This window comes from Haliotis rufescens, unplaced genomic scaffold (genome assembly GCF_023055435.1).
Source record: "Haliotis rufescens isolate VD_foot unplaced genomic scaffold, xgHalRufe1.0.p SCAF_8, whole genome shotgun sequence".
Classification (NCBI taxonomy): domain Eukaryota; kingdom Metazoa; phylum Mollusca; class Gastropoda; order Lepetellida; family Haliotidae; genus Haliotis; species Haliotis rufescens.
In genome coordinates, this window is record NW_025964372.1 from 14,736,238 (window position 1) to 14,753,328 (window position 17,091).

The window sequence follows — 17,091 nt, forward strand, 5'->3', positions numbered from 1 at the left end:
TAGCTACCATGTGTAGACCACTAGCTACCATGTGTAGATCAGTAGCTACCATGTATGGATCAGTAGCTACCATGTGTAGATCAGTAGCTACCATATGTAGATCAGTAGCTACCATGTGTAAATCACTAGCTACCATGTGTAGATCAGTAGCTACCATGTGTAGATCAGTAGCTACCATGTGTAGATCAGAAGCTACCATGTGTAGATCAGAAGCTACCATGTATGGATCAGTAGCTACCATGTGTAGATCAGTAGCTACCATGTGTAGATCAGAAGCTACCATGTGTAGATCAGTAGCTACCATGTGTAGATCAGTAGCTACCATGTGTAAATCACTAGCTACCATGTATAGATCAGTAGCTACCATGTGTAGATCAGTAGCTACCATGTGTAGATCAGTAGCTACCATGTGTAGATCAGAAGCTACCATGTGTAGATCAATAGCTACCATGTAGGGATCAGTAGCTACCATGTGCTAATCACTAGCTACCATGTGTAGACCACTAGCTACCATGTGTAGATCAGTAGCTACCATGTATGGATCAGTAGCTACCATGTGTAGATCAGTAGCTACCATATGTAGATCAGTAGCTACCATGTGTAGATCAGTAGCTACCATGTGTAGATCAGTAGCTACTATGTGTAGATCAGTAGCTACCATGTGTAGATCAGAAGCTACCATGTATGGATCAGTAGCTACCATGTGTAGATCAGTAGCTACCATGTGTAGATCAGAAGCTACCATGTGTAGATCAGTAGCTACCATGTGTAGATCAGAAGCTACCATGTGTAAATCACGAGCTACCATGTATAGATCAGTAGCTACCATGTGTAGATCAGTAGCTACCATGTGTAGATCAGTAGCTACCATGTGTAGATCAGTAGCTACCATGTGTAGATCAGTAGTTACCATGTGTAGATCAGTAGCTACCATGTGTAGATCAGTAGCTACCATGTGTTAATCACTAGCTACCATGTGTAGACCACTAGCTACCATGTGTAGATCAGTAGCTACCATGTATGGATCAGTAGCTACCATGTGTAGATCAGTAGCTACCATATGTAGATCAGTAGCTACCATGTGTAGATCAGTAGCTACCATGTGTAGATCAGTAGCTACCATGTGTAGATCAGTAGCTACCATGTGTAGACCACTAGCTACCATGTGTAGACCACTAGCTACCATGTGTAGATCAGTAGCTACCATGTGTAGATCAGAAATCCATGCATTGTGGATATTTGGAATAGGTTTGATTTTTTATCACTTGTTTACTGCGACGGGTCCAAATCATCTGGAATGTTTAGATAAATCCTATTACCAGTGGAAAGGTATTTTGGTTACATGATAATCACAGTCATTTCACTGCCTTAATGTTGGCTTGAATGGTGAGTGTAACAGTTGACTCGAAGTGAGCGAGTTGAAATTTTACATCTCATCACCAATATTTCAGCCATATAGTGTAGACTCTGTCTAAACAGTCATGGCATGGGATTGGCAGAAAATGTTGGACTACTTATTTCAACTAAATTCACCTGTACAATTCACATCTGTAATTCAGCTGGCAATAAAGTTTGTAATTGTTAGTGTGTTATAAAAATTCCTGTTACAGATAGACACGACTCACTCACAGTAACCTTGTTTCCCTAATAAACAGTGCACATAACTCACTAGGTTAACACAAACAGTAGTCCATGTTCAGATAATAGCTTATATCAACTGATACAGGAATCATCTCGAGACGGCAATCATCTGGTCAGAAAACAATGATGGTACAGGTAGTTGGAGATTGGGACCGATACTCAGTGCCTGTATCCAGAATAGACAGATGCCAGAGTACTCCCACTCTAAATTTCAACTTATAATCATGAAATTTCAAGTCAGTAAGTTTCTTGAATTTCATGGTAGTATCTTGAAATTTAAACTTATGTGTCTTCAAATTTCCCAAAAAAATTATCCTTCTGTCTTTGTTTAGTAATCCGACGTGTTTGAGAATTAAGAATGATGGAATTTGAACCACCCAAGTGAACATCTCGATCTCTTCCAGGGACTTCACATCCAAAGAAAGAATACATGACATCATCCGCCAGTTCCAACCCCTGCCAGAACATCCCAGTCCCATCTCCATCGGGTCGTCAGAACTCCTGCAACAGAAGAAGCTGCGTCTCCTTGGAAACAAAGAAAAGAATATGCGCAACCCAGATCTTATGATGGTGAAGCCAGTGTTCCAGCTGGACAGTGGTGTTGACAGGTCAAGTGAGGTCATCACGCCAGTCAAGGACCTGGCCAGTGATGTGGGATCCTCCCGAGATGAAGAATCCCTTAGAGGGCTCCCAAAATTCAAAAAGCCATTACCAAATATTAAAGGTATGTAGAGGCATTCGTTTAGTTTTGTATAAAGTGGTAAAATGTAAGTAAAAGTTAAATTGCAAAAACGGACTTCCGTTATTGTGGAAGCCTTGATGGCTGAGTGGGTAAGATCGCTGACTTCTAGTGCTGGCAATTAGATGACTTACTCTGGGTTCTAATCCCGGTTGGAACACAACCCCCAAAAGTACTAGATTTTATATTTTACGAAGAAAGTGTAATCCCAAGTATAACATGTGTCCGTTTGACCACTTTCTAAAATGCTTTGTGTATGGGGCAATTATAAAAACTAATTAGAGCCACATTTTTCTTAATTGATAGCTAAAAATTCCAAAACATTGTAACTTTCATCTCACTTGTACCGGGAAGGCAACAGTGCTTTCTGTTACGTTGTTATTAGAGTTGGCATTGTTTGGTCAATATGTAGCTAGATCTAACTTCAGTGTCTTGATTAAATACTAAATAAGACCAGATTATTTTTGGCTTCTTTGTTTACTTTTGTCAGTAGATGGAAATCAAATATTACAAAAGATGTTTCATATTTTTTCTGTTGTGCAAAACATTTTGTGAATATGTTACCATTGCACCCTGTATGTCAAGCCTTTCTTGTCAGCTTTGAAGTTTAAACATTTGTGCACATTTTTGGGATGACTTATAAGCTTTCATGTTTATTGATCAAGTAGTCTTTTCAGATTGTAATTATTCCTCTTTTTTTTAAGGTTTGCTGTTCTCTGGACCAATTAATGTTTTAAGGTTTTATTGAGAGATATGTTTTATTTGCAGCTTCATCGAAGTATGAGGGATTAAGCAAAATCCCCTCCATCTCACTCGGCCTCCCTGAGCTACCGACAGGCATCAGACAGACAAGACCTTTCACCTACAAGAAGCAGCAGTATGTGGACTTCAGCTTAGGTCTGTACTGTTGAAGAATGTCTACATTTGACCCTGTCAAGTTGATTAAACAAATGACTTCCAAAACAAAATAAAAACTCTTATATAAGCTCTGCCGTCACAATTATTCGGACCCAAAAATGTTTCAAAAATGTGGAAAAAGTGCAATGCACTTCAGTTTGACTTTAATCCCATTGACTTGCTACTTCTTGCCTTCTGTGTCTGCAGGTTAACTTTAAAGGTGCACAGTCTGAGATTACAGTATTTCCTTGCACATGCTCGGATGGACGTGGGAAACAAAATCTTAAACGTGACATGTATTAACCAAAAGGACACTCTCATTAATGTTAACAGATAAAAATAGATTATCCTCAGAGAGATTTGGTCCACAAAGTGCTTGTTGTGCTATGACTGTTGTAACATGACTGTTGTAACTCCCATACTATAACATAGACTTAGGATCGCCTTAATGTTGAGATTGATTTGTGAGTGTGTATGTTTAAAACAATTCACTGCAACTATGACCATAAATTGGTTCCCTTAATCCTCTTTCTCAGTTAGTCCATGTTGAAATATGTTAGGGTTATGATAGTCTTAGCAGGCAAAACCCTGGCCCTTTAAATTTATTTGATATTTGACACCAGTGTTTTTTATGAGAACAAAAATACGCATTCAAGAATCATTTGAGACTTGGGAAAGAAACAATAGATCAATATCAGGTTTGTCTCTACTAACTTTTCACCTCTGTTATTTCAGTTTCTATTTTCACATACTAGTTCTTACAAGAAATTAGATCCAAACAAAAGTATATACTGTCAACAAGTTTCAAGTATAGTGAATTCAAAACAACAAACCTCTGTAGGAGAATGTTGGCCTCACCGCAGATATTTGAACATTTTTAGTTTAAGGTAAGGTATTTTGGGTTCAATCTCATTAAAATCAGATCTTAGTTTTCGCTACCGCTTAACAAAGATCTGAGGACATCCAATTATGGGTCACATCAGAACGACCTTTTGCGAATTTTGACCGATCATTGAAATGACTGACAAGAAAACGGCAGCTTTCTCGAGCTTTATGACACTAGTTTCAAACTGGCGACTATGCTTCGAAACATATTTTGACATATTCTCGATTAAAAAATTTAAAACTGATGAGAAGAACATTCTGGAATGGCTAATAGATGGCCTAGATTGTATGGATATAATCATAAAGCCTGTAACTGTCATTTGGAATACCCCGTGTTAAATATTTCATGGTTGCATGATCAGAAAACACATTCCGACTGTCACATTCATGATCTGGTAAGCGAAGTTCTGATTGGTTGGATGAAAGGTCGTTCTGACGTGACTCGTAATGGGATGTCCTCAGATCTTTGTTTAGCGATAGCGAGAACTAAGATCTGATTTTAATGAGATTGTTTTGGGTTTATTTTTCTAATGATGTTGTTCGTCATCTTGATCCCGTAAATGTAGGTCCAGTCTTCACGCCACTATCTACTGACCGAAGCACGGAAACACCAGGGTCTGACCATGGCACCACGGTGAGGGCTAACTTGGCCTCAGCATCAACCAGACTGCAGGACAGAGACTTGTATCAGTGTGACAAGAGATACAGCAGAGAAGGGACGGCCATGGTAAGTGTTTCAGTACAGGCCTGTATGTCTCTGACCCTGTGGGTGATCCACCAGACTGCAGGACAGTAGAACTGTATCAGTAGGTGTTTCAGTACAGGCCTGTATGTCTCTGACCCTGTGGGTGATCCACCAGGCTGCAGGACAGTAGAACTGTATCAGTAGGTGTTTGAGTACAGTCCTGTGTGTTTCTGACCCTGAGGGTGATCCACCAGACTGCAGGACAGTAGAACTGTATCAGTAGGTGTTTGAGTACAGTCCTGTGTGTTTCTGACCCTGTGGGTGATCCACCAGACTGCAGGACAGTAGAACTGTATCAGTAGGTGTTTGAGTACAGTCCTGTGTGTTTCTGACCTTGTGGGTGATCCACCAGACTGCAGGACAGTAGAACTGTATCAGTAGGTGTTTGAGTACAGTCCTGTGTGTTTCTGACCCTGTGGGTGATCCACCAGACTGCAGAACAGGGAACTGTATCAGTAGGTGTTTGAGTACAGTCCTGTGTGTTTCTGACCCTGTGGGTGATCCACCAGACTGCGGGACATTGAACTGTATCAGTAGGTGTTTGAGTACAGTCCTGTGTGTTTCTGACCCTGTGGGTGATCCACCAGACTGCAGGACAGGGAACTGTATCAGTAGGTGTTTCAGTACAGGCCTGTATGTCTCTGACCCTGTGGGTGATCCACCAGACTGCAGGACAGTAGAACTGTATCAGTAGGTGTTTGAGTACAGTCCTGTGTGTTTCTGACTCTGTGGGAGATCCACCAGACTGCAGGACAGGGAACTGTATCAGCAGGTGTTTGAGTACAGTCCTGTTTGTTTCTGACCCTGTGGGTGATCCACCAGACTGCAGGACAGTAGAACTGTATCAGTAGGTGTTTGAGTACAGTCCTGTGTGTTTCTGACCCTGTGGGTGATCCACCAGACTGCAGGACAGTAGAACTGTATCAGTAGGTGTTTGAGTACAGTCCTGTGTGTTTCTGACCTTGAGGGTGATCCACCAGACTGCAGGACAGTAGAACTGTATCAGTATGACAATGTTTCAAAGTTTTTTAGTAACTTTACAATTTGACATTTCCAGTGAACCAACATGGCTCTTATCATACCTCATCCTTTGAGTGTAAGAGCTACAAAATACACTCATTGAAAGTCTTGGAAGTAATGATTAGTGTATTGTATGTGCAACATGAACACACACTTCACAGATCTTGATGTTGAATGTTTACAGACCAACAGCAGTATTCCTCTTCAAGGCATCTCCCCATCAACTTCAGCCAAACTACCTAAGACACCAATGGCCACGCCAGTCACTTACTCCTCGCCTACCAAGACCTCCTTCCAAAGAGACAGAACCAACATGTCCGCTCCCAATGATTCCCGCAGTCCGCCGCCATCCCGGGACATCTCCACGTCACCTGTGCAGAAGATGATTGCCCCAGCCAACTCCCCGAACCAGTCCCCCCCAGGCTCCCCTGAGCCTGGAACAGGAGGTAATTAACCTACTGTTTTTCTCTTAGTAGCCCCATGTCTTATCCTTTGACACTTGTTTGTTTTCTTCTATCTTATTACTATGACATGGCACGCTGTTGGTCAAACAGTGATCTAAGACACATCAGCTGGCTCACATGCACACTTTGTTACATCCTTGAATGTAACTGTTTTCATTACCCTTCTTAACAGATGATCCTTTGCACAAAATGTCAAAGCCCAGGTGACAAAACAGGGATTTCTAAGGTACATCAACTTGCTGTGCAGACTTGTTTACTTTATTATATATGAATGTAACCTTTTCATGACTAATTTTTTTATTAACCTCCCAATTGCTCTGCAGAGTTGCATTCCTTAGTTGTGCCAGGATATGCTAGTTGATGAAACTAGTGCAGTAAAGCTCAAGACAACTGCCCTCTGATTGGCTAATGTAGACATTATAGGCTTTGAAATTCTGAAATGTCAAATAGATGGCCAAGATTGTATGGCTGCTCTTCCTACTGAATTTCGAAAGTCTCATCCATTTCAAATGTTTATCCCATTGAAATGTTTATAGATGATGATGGAATCAGTCGTACAGCCTGTAACTGGCTTTCGGAATGCCTCATGTTAACCTTTTCAAGGTTGCATGATTAGAAAACACATTCAGACTTTCACATTCTTGTAAGCTGGGCTCTGATTGCTCAAATGAAAGGTCAGTCTGACGGTACCTGTAATCGGATGTCCTCGGATCTATGTGTTGCGGTAACAAGCACTAAGATCTGATGTTAATGGTATTGTCAAACACTCAGATTACATTTGTTAAAAAACAAAGATGGTGACCCCATGATGAACTCATCAGAAGACAAAGTCCCTTTGTAAAATATAACAGAAATTCAAACTGACATATAGAAATTGCTGTCTGAAGAGACTTTTCTTTTTATGCATATAAGTCGAGAGAGGAAACTCCCTTGGTACAATCTATTCCTATTAATTTGATTTTAGAAATTATTTTGCCTCCTAACAATGTCAGGCAATGGTAGGTTTTGCAAGTGTTTTGTATGCAGACTGGGACTGATTTGACACCCTTGAGTTATACTGGTCCTCATTTCATAGGTAGAACTGTATGCATCTCCACTACACCATATAGCAGCCTGACCCCTTCGGCGACCTCAGGGGGTGTCCTCGGGTCCTTGTTTTCACATTTTGACCTCATCAAGAGTAATTACTTGTATATAATACTTCCATCGCTACATGGCTGAGATATTGCTGATGCAACGATAAATTTTAACCCACTCAACTCACTCACACATACAGATATGTATTGGCTTGGATGACTGAGCTACCCCCACACTTTACATACAAAGGGAAAAAACAAAACTGATTGGTTCCACTGATTCCCTAAAGAAATTACTCCTAGTTCACAACAGAACCAAATGAATGACCGTGAAGAGCCAGGTTACAACTGGTCCTTAGCATGTTTAGATGTCCAGTTTGTAAACAACATGGATTTCAACGTGCAGATTTCGATCAACTGCAGGATTTGCAGATCTTGATTATCGATCAGATTGTCTTGACAGGGTGCCCCCATTTTGTTTGAAGCAAATGCAAGTGATATGAGAAGTGGAATCTGGTTGGTCAGTAGGAGGGACATAGAAGGGACATAAGTCATCATAGCCACTGGTGGCGCGATGATCGAGCCCAGAAATTCCAGCCTAGAAAAAACACACCTTTTAATCTAGAAGAAAAATATTTCAGCCAAGGTGAAAAAGATGCATATTCATCCTCAACATTCTGACACAAATACGACAAATCAGTTCTGATACTATTTTATTGCATTTATATCTGTAGTTGTGTGCCTTTTCATATGGCTTTTGGTATGGCTTTATCACATTACATCAGGCTCTGAAATAATGTGACTTTCAATATGACTTCAGTCCAAGTCTCTATGGATTTCATCCATATCTGACATTACAATAGCTTTATACCATGGATATTTGTCCCTGACTTTCATCTCCATCTCTGGAGCCATGAAGTCCCTTGCGAGCATGTAACTAAATCAAATTTGCTACCATTTCAAAACCACAGAAAGCTCCAAATTAATTTCACCTTAGATTTCTTGTATATTCACTTCATGAATATAAATTGAACCGAGAAGCGACATTGTATTTCCTCTGAAACAAACCAGGCATACAGCAAGAGGAAATTGTTGTGATGTGGAATGAATATGTTGAAGGCCATCCTAAAAAATCTCACTCGCACACACACTATGAAGAATTATTTTGTCTGATAACCTGACGATATAGTTCATTTTGATGTTGAAGGAGGAATTTAACCCCCCAAGAGCTGATTTACTCTGGGGTCTTCATAATGTAAACTGACTGCAGTCAAGTGGTCTCCTACTCAGGGAATTCCAACCAGTGTCAGCCAAATTTAAATAATAAAATTTCAGAATTGATTAGTTAGACTTGAATAACAAATAGGCCCAATCTCTCTCAGTCAATTGAATTTGTTAACCGAAAAATTAAAACAATGTGGCATTATACAACATACTTTTGAAGATTATTTGCAAATGTTTTTGTGTGTAAAGAGAAAGGGTTTTTGTATGTAGGTCCAATTTCCAGGTTAGAAGGGAGTACAGTTTAGCTCCACAGTGATCTAAGAAATGTGGACAATTTTCTGTCCAGGTTCAAGAAAATTATCCAAGATTCCTATTCATTATCACAGAAATGACATCAACTTTCCAGCGAGTGGTTACATACATGTATTTGTCATAATTCTAATTTGGCTAATTAATTGCTCTGATTTAATGAAGAAATCTGTTAATTACTTTGATAAGCTGTGTTATCATAAGCTTTTAAATGATGGACCACAAGATGGGAAATATGGTTCAATCCCATAATGCCTACCTCCCATTCTGCCTTCATCCCAATTTGCCTACTGAAAATAATGTAGGCACAATGGGAACTCAGTTTCATCCCTATCTATGTAAATGGACTGAACCACTATTGTCTGACTTTATTTAAAAAAAATATCTGTTGCATATTCAAGTCAGGCTTGTACTGTTGCAGCTTTCTGGATAAAATGTTAGTAACTGTAAAAGGTGAGGTGAGGTGAAATGGGGTTTAACGTTGTGTCCAAAATTATTGCACTTATATATTGACGTGCATGTACCTGTGTGTGTTTGTGTGGCTGCTTTTACTAGTCCGGACTGATGCCCATTTATAGTGCTAGCTCACTGAGATACGATGCCACAGTTTAACATGAATACCCCACTCAGACACAGTATACTGACTCCGAGCTGACCAGTCCTTGTTTTAGCCCCTTAATGCCGAGCGCCAGACAGGGTAACAACAAGTACCATCTTTTAACATCTTTTGGTATGACGTGGCCGGGGATCGATCCCCGGACATACCGCTTTCCGGGCAGATGCTCTACCACTAGACCACGGAGCCGGTCTAGTAACTGTAAAAACTGAGTCAGGGAATTAAATACTGAGCAGAGATGTTGATACATATGACTGTATAAACTGTATTTTCTTTTAGAGATCAATGCAATTAACATTAGACTGAGTATTTACTTATTACTGTATAAACAACAACAAGAACAAAATGATATAGAACCAATCACATCAATTAACTATGTTTCTGTATAATGGTTTTATTTCATTTCACAATTGTTTTCCATTGTGCCTATACTGTTTTGTTGTCTCAGTATGGACCACTTTATCTCCTATCACAGGTGAAACAGATAACAGTCATGTTCACTCATGCATCCCTTCCTGAGCATCAGACCGTATCCTTTCAATTTGTTTCTCCTGAGCTATCGGTTTTTGCATTGTGATCATTCTCTCGCCATCATGGGTTATTGTCGCTGCTTATCAATCAACTAAATGGGCAACTGAGGCCTATATCTGATGATTTGACATAAAGCATGATGAAGGCAAAGTTTATAGTAATTATTTCAATTTGTTTTACAGGTCTTGGTACCATCCCAGAGATGCTGATGGAGAATGGTTCGATGCGAATTGGTCTGTCTTCTCAAGGAAAGATGGTCAGCTTTGTCGGAGAGGTACCACCACCACCTCCTGGCTCTCTTGACGAGAGGCACACCTACACAGTCTTTCTGACCAATCCAGACCATGCTTCCAGTGACACCCAGCCTGGTACCAACCAGGACAGGTCCAACAACTGTGCTGCAGAAAGACCAGGAGGTCATGAGACGTATTCCGGAACAGGCATCACATCCCCTGCTTCTGGTACATCTAATGAAGAATGGCCAAATGTGAATGAAGCTGCATTTGAGGTTGCTCCTTATCCTCACTCAACCGGGTTAAGATCAGACTCTGACCATCTTAGACTCAGTTCTGACGAAAGGAGTTCCAAGACTCCAGCCTCTAAGTCAAGATCCAATTTGGAAAGTCGGGAATCTGATAAGAGCTCTGTAGTCAGGTTGATTATGGATGAGAGTGTGAAGACAGAGTCTCCAGGACCTCCTCCTCCTTCTCCTGAACCCAAGGACATGAAGAGGACATCGGAGGAGAAGAGGCTGCAGGATGTCAAGTCCAGGGAGTCTCTGTCCATGGCTCCACTGTATGAAGAGAGTGAGTTTGGAGAGTCACATGGTCTTGATAGCTCCCATGGATATGACCCTGGAGTCATGAAAACTGTCTGTGAGGTCATTCCACAGCCAAAGAGTGGAAAACGGATGATTTCTGTAGACACATTTGTGAATGTTGATATCCAGGCTGACAGGGATGCCCTCAAACCTGATGGTGAGGAGACATACGGGTCAGAGGCTGCATCTGATGTTTCAGGTTCTCGGCTGGGAACAGGGAGAACAGATGCTGAGGATCCTGCTTCAGAAGATGGTGGATCATCCCTTGATGCCCCATTCACCTTGAAAAACCCTGTGTCGGAAGATAGGGGTGCTCTGGATGGTCAAGACAGGGATGAAGTAGAGGTCTCAAGAGAAACTACTGGTTTCAATAAAGAGGTAGATCCTTTAAATCTTTCTTGTATTATGGATGTTGACCCAGTTGATTATGACACTGCTCAAGGGAGTGAACAGAACACAATGCCAACAGAACCTGCAGACAATCAGGCAGAATGTCATGCTGAGTCATCAGCTCCACCTGCAGAAGATCCAGAAATGACTCAAGAGTCCACTGTACTTCTAATAGAAACCCAGAATATGGAGGCAAATCATGTGGATACTGAAGACAAGGATGCAGGAGGATCATTGGATCAGCAGCCATGTGTAGATGCAACTGCTCCACCTCCTCAAGATGATGAATCCGACAAAGAAAGAGGTGGGGAATCTGAATACCCACATGATGAACAGCCAATTGAAAACTCCAGTTATGATGCATCTAAATACACCAAAGTAAATAAAGAGCCAGAGAATATGGACCAGGAACCTCCTACTTTTGCATCAGAGAAGTCAGTTGCAGATGTTGAGGAAGAGGAATTAGTTGACACACCTGCTCCTGTCACACGCACAAATACAGCCATCGAAATAGTGAAATCTGTGATAGAAACAGCTGAAGCAAATGTGGATGAGCTCATTAAATCAGGAGAGTCTCCTGAAAATACGAAGGAAATTTGAAATATGCATGTATGATTTTAGTGCAGTTCATGACAAAACTAAGAGTTTTATAGAAAAAATTATTTCTGATTGTATTAATATATACTATTGGATTGTTTGTTGTACAGTGATTTTTTTGTTTACATATTTCAACATATGAGCATGATTATAAGCGTTTATGTTAAAGAATGTGATGTATATGATTATTTTATCTGAAAAGGAATACAGGATTTGGGCCAAGACAACAAATGGTATTTTGGGGCATAAAGAGTATATTTATTTACATATATATTGTCTCAAATACCATTAAACCACACTTATTCTTTCATGACATATTCTTTTGTATGTGCCTTTAACATTGCATTGTCACTTTTATTCAATCATTTTATGTCAAACATATAGTAATCTGCAGTCAAACTGGCTTCCAATGTTTTAGGATTATGAAGTTTCCAATGAAATGAAACAGCATGGTTCCTATACATTTTGGCTTAAAATGTAAACAACTAAGGTTTCCATGGTGACAATTTCAAGGTTAATGAACATGCAATGTCTGGGTATAGAAATGATTTACATTTGGAATTTGATAATGTCTGTGGTGTCAGGATACATCCATGATAACATCAGATACTCAAATATTTGAAGAAAAGTTTATTTGAAGAATGCAGTGTTCACAGTATTAACCTTAAGGGTAAAAAGATCATGTGTAATAACTTGATATTTGCACTTGTTCTTTTTAGCAGTTCTCAGTGCTGACTGGTCAGTTGAAGCGATATGATGTTACATGATCTTATTGTTGAGAACAATACAATATAACATCATCTACTGTTCATGACATCACGAACAATAGGCCGACTTCAGTGAAGATTCTCTGAAGGGTTGACAGTTTTTCTTCATTTTCTTCCTCGGATTACATATCATCTGTTCTCAGTGAATGCCTTACATACCTTGTAGCTTGTGGCTTACACCATTCGTTCACTCGTAACAGATTGTATGTAATTCGTCAAAAGTCATCATTTAGTATTTAGGAAGTAAGTCCTTGTCTCATGGGATTATACAATTGGCTTCGTAAAATTACTGACACACATACACACCCTTGGTTTATTCCCTATAATTAGCAAATCACACAGGGACTCTTGCTAGAATCCCCATCACCCCATTGCTGGCCAGACAAGGCTGCAAAATTGGATCAGGTGGTGAGGCTCTGGGACTTGACTGATTGGATGTAATTTGCCCCAGTGTCATAGATTGTTGCTACGTCTTACAAGCATTGTTTTGTCAGGTCTAAACACAATTATTTTCAGACTGTTGTGATATGGCTGGAATATTGTTGACTGTGAACTTAAACATTGACTCACTCTATTCCCACAGTGGGGATATCTAAGGCACTGCAATCTGCTGTGCAGAGTTGCCTCCCTTAGAAAAACCAGAAACCTATTATCACAGGTACAAATCCCAGATTCACCCTGATTGTGTTTCTAGGGTTTGTTAGCACCATGCCATGCTCGTGGTTTCTCCAAATTGGTAAACATCTAAAACCTGCATCACTTTGGGCCTTCCCCTCACATTAATTTGACACACTGAGATATTACTGAAATACTGTTCAAAGAGAAGTTAGACCAAAGTCACAATGATTAAAACTACAAAACCTCTTTGTCTTATGATCACCATGACAAATACACTCATATTATAATCTCTGTGATATATCAAAGAGAATCAATAACATTGAAATCATGTCTTGTAATAGCTTTGATCTGTTTTGTATCAGAGCATGGAATCAGTATGCTGACATATAGTTTGAATGATCAGGCTGTTCAAGAAACTCAACCACCTTCTTTGTTGAAGGTTGTGATATTTGACCATTATATGTTGTGTATATGTGAAATACCAAATGAGTCATTTCAGTTGTGTTAAAAGCACTTGCTTCAGATAACAGTGGATTAATGTATGTCACAACTGATTAATATCCATGTAAGACTCAGATGGCAGATTTGCGAGTCAGTTGTTACATGGCGTTGTGTCAATCTGCTGCACATTCCCCTTCTGTGATACAACATTCCAAACAGATGACAGATTTGCGAGTCTGTTGTTACATGGCGTTGTGTCAATCTGCTGCACATTCCCCATCTGTGATACAACATTCCAAACAGATGGCAGATTTGCGAGTCTGTTGTTACATGGCGTTGTGTCAATCTGCTGCACATTCCCCTTCTGTGATACAACATTCCAAACAGATGACAGATTTGCGAGTCCGTTGTTACATGGCGTTGTGTCAATCTGCTGCACATTCCCCTTCTGTGATACAACATTCCAAACAGATGGCAAATGTGCGAGTCTGTTGTTACATGGCGTTGTGTCAATCTGCTGCACATTCCACTTCTGTGATACAACGTTCTGCATTCTATTCTGCATATTGTTTTTCTTTATTCCACCGTCGCCTTTTTACCTTGATATCTGTCTCAAATACCTAATTACTGAGTGACACAGCCAACAGCAGGAGACTGATATCTATGGAGTCCTCACGCAATACAAATCTCCTTGGATCAAGTTTTCATTTCGTGAGCAGATATTAACTTTGGATCTTCAAGTGTAATGGGGTTGAGAATAAATTTCATCGTATTGAAATGCATGGAATTTAATACTTGCAGCACTGAGTTGTGAGAAATAAATTACAAATTGGTTTTAACAACTTTAGAACTTTCAACTAAACCAAGTATGTTGTAGGATTATTGAACAAAATGAGGTGCCAGTCGCACTAACTGAGTGGCATCTTCTTGTTCATATTATTGACCCAGTGATAGTTGGAAATATATTTACTGGAACAGTCATAATTTAATCTGACTTTAACTGGTATTTTCTGTGGCAAAGTGCTACCATGACTTAAGATATGTCTGGTAAACATCATGTAGGCATGATTGGTACTGGTTGCTATGGTAACACCATGTAAGCCTGTTTTAATAAATGCCTTGTACCTGATTATTTGGTCCAATCTCATAAAAATCGGATCTTAGTACTTGCTTTGGATATAATTGTACTATACTTCACCCAAATGACATTCACAGATTTGTGCAGAGTCTCTTGCTCTGATATTTATTGTTGTCTTGGCACCTTGTTTGTAAACTTGTGTCACCCTGGTAACAGCATTCAATTACCATACAGCATTATGAATTATATTATATAATGTTTGGAAATATCAATTGTCTTCAGTCAATCCAAAAAGTATTATGAAGATCAGGGTTGTCAGTGTATTGTTTTTTTATTACAGTTCTTTCTTCTTGCCACAACATGCCTTATCCCCTTTGAAGCACTATGTATCGTGACAAACCCTCTACAACACAAAACCCTCTATAATACCAAACCCTCTATAATGCCTACCCACTATGATGTCATCCTGCTATGCCAAACCCTCTATAATGCCAACCTGCTATAAACCACATCCTCTATGATGCCAACCTGCTATAATACCAAACCCTCTATTATGCCAAACCCCATATAGTGCCAAACTCTCTATAATGTAGATGTCCTTTTGTGTGTAGATTTTAATTGTAGAAGCCAGTTTTAAATGTGATACTTTTATGGGCCAGTTGACCACCAGACAATAATATTCATTTTTAAAACAATTGCATGTGGGTATATTACATGATTGGTGTGAGTTTATTTGGTTAAAAACTGCTGTAAAGGTGCAAGATTGGATTTGCATGTATTTTGCCTTTGTCCATCTTGTGTGTATTCTCTTGGCACATCTTTGAATGACATATTTCATCACACAATTCCTTACTGAGCACAAAGAGGTTGGCTCATCCAGTGATGCCTACAATCATGATTTGTGAGTACATAAGATAGCATCAGATCTACACAGCAATATGAATTGCATATGTAACATACTAGTACTAGTCAGCGACCTAACTCACTCAGCCATTATGGCTTCCACAAAATGGAAGTTAAGCAACTGGTAGTACTTTGTGCACCTCTTGATACAAGTGCATGTCACATCCTGCAATGAAGCTACCCATGGTTCCTGTTTGTTTTTGCATTGCATCACGAGACAATTATCATATATTCTTTTTAGACAGCTATATTCAAAGATCTGTTTTGTTTAATACTTCATAAATTCCTTCATTTTCATTTGTTCTGTGAATTTTAAAAATGCAAAAACGATCTTGCACCTTTAAGGCAAAACTTCAGTTGGGTCAAATCTGCTGATTAATACCTGTAATCATAATATTATGTCCCCAGAAGATGTCCTTTGCTGGGATTCTGCTGAGAATGGTTTCTATGTGTGAAATAAACATATATTATATCTTTGTTAGGACTTTTTTCTAATTTGTGACTTGTTAGTTGTCATGAGTGACAGTCTGGTCTTATTCAAGAAATTTGAATTGTCTACTTATTTTAGATGTGAGCATGTGTGTTTGCATCATTATTCAAACATATCTGTGATTGAAAAGACAAAATGTCTCATAGCTCACAATAGGAAATCATTGTTAATGTCCTGGGACGTTTGATATCATATATTTTTTCTCTGAAGGTTGGAGTATGAACCATCTTTTGAGACACCCAGAATGTCAAGTAAGCAACTTTTGTACATAAAACCTACGACAAAAATCCCAAACAACCTCCAGACTCGACAGTTAAGGACTGTCAAAGACTGGCCAGCTTCAGATAAATACTCCACGTTACAGGTCCCCTTTCGTAAGTCGATCGTAGCTCCAACATTCATTATATCTTTGTTAGGACTTGTTCTAATTTGTGACTTGTCAGTTGTCATCAGTGACAGGCTGGTCATGTTCAAGGAGTATGGCCAGCTTCAGATAAACACTCCACGTTACAGGTCCCCATTCGTAAGTCGATCGTAGCTTCTGCAGTTCAACAAACACATACAGAAGTCGTAGAGCGAAGACGGCTTCCTGGATATCCGTCTGCAACGCCAACGTAATCGGCTACAAACACACAGACATTGTCATGGGATTCCAATACGCCAGTCACGTCACAGGACCGCTGAGAAGTACAGCAACGACACCATCACACGAGACTACAGTTTACCCTGGAACGACAGTAATTGCCGCCGTTCTTCAGTGTAATGGTTTTCAGTGCTAGGCCTCCTTTCTGTGTTTTTCCTTGATGGTAGAATGAAATAAAGCCAAAAGGCACTGTAGCT

The 17,091-nt window shown here is 39.7% G+C and overlaps 1 protein-coding gene across 2 annotated transcripts in view; it reads left to right on the forward strand.

Annotated features, from left to right (window-relative positions):
• Positions 1 to 16,237, forward strand: part of LOC124149065 — a 47,485-nt gene extending 31,248 nt beyond the window's left edge. For both annotated transcript variants that reach the window (XM_046520422.2, XM_046520423.2), the window contains 5 exons: positions 2,046 to 2,365; positions 3,149 to 3,277; positions 4,729 to 4,889; positions 6,112 to 6,373; positions 10,330 to 16,237. In XM_046520422.2, the coding sequence (XP_046376378.2) occupies positions 2,046 to 2,365; positions 3,149 to 3,277; positions 4,729 to 4,889; positions 6,112 to 6,373; positions 10,330 to 11,957 (2,500 nt within the window). In that variant the 3' untranslated portion in view covers positions 11,958 to 16,237. The remainder of the gene's footprint in view (positions 1 to 2,045; positions 2,366 to 3,148; positions 3,278 to 4,728; positions 4,890 to 6,111; positions 6,374 to 10,329) is intronic.
• The last annotated feature ends 854 nt before the right edge of the window (positions 16,238 to 17,091 follow it).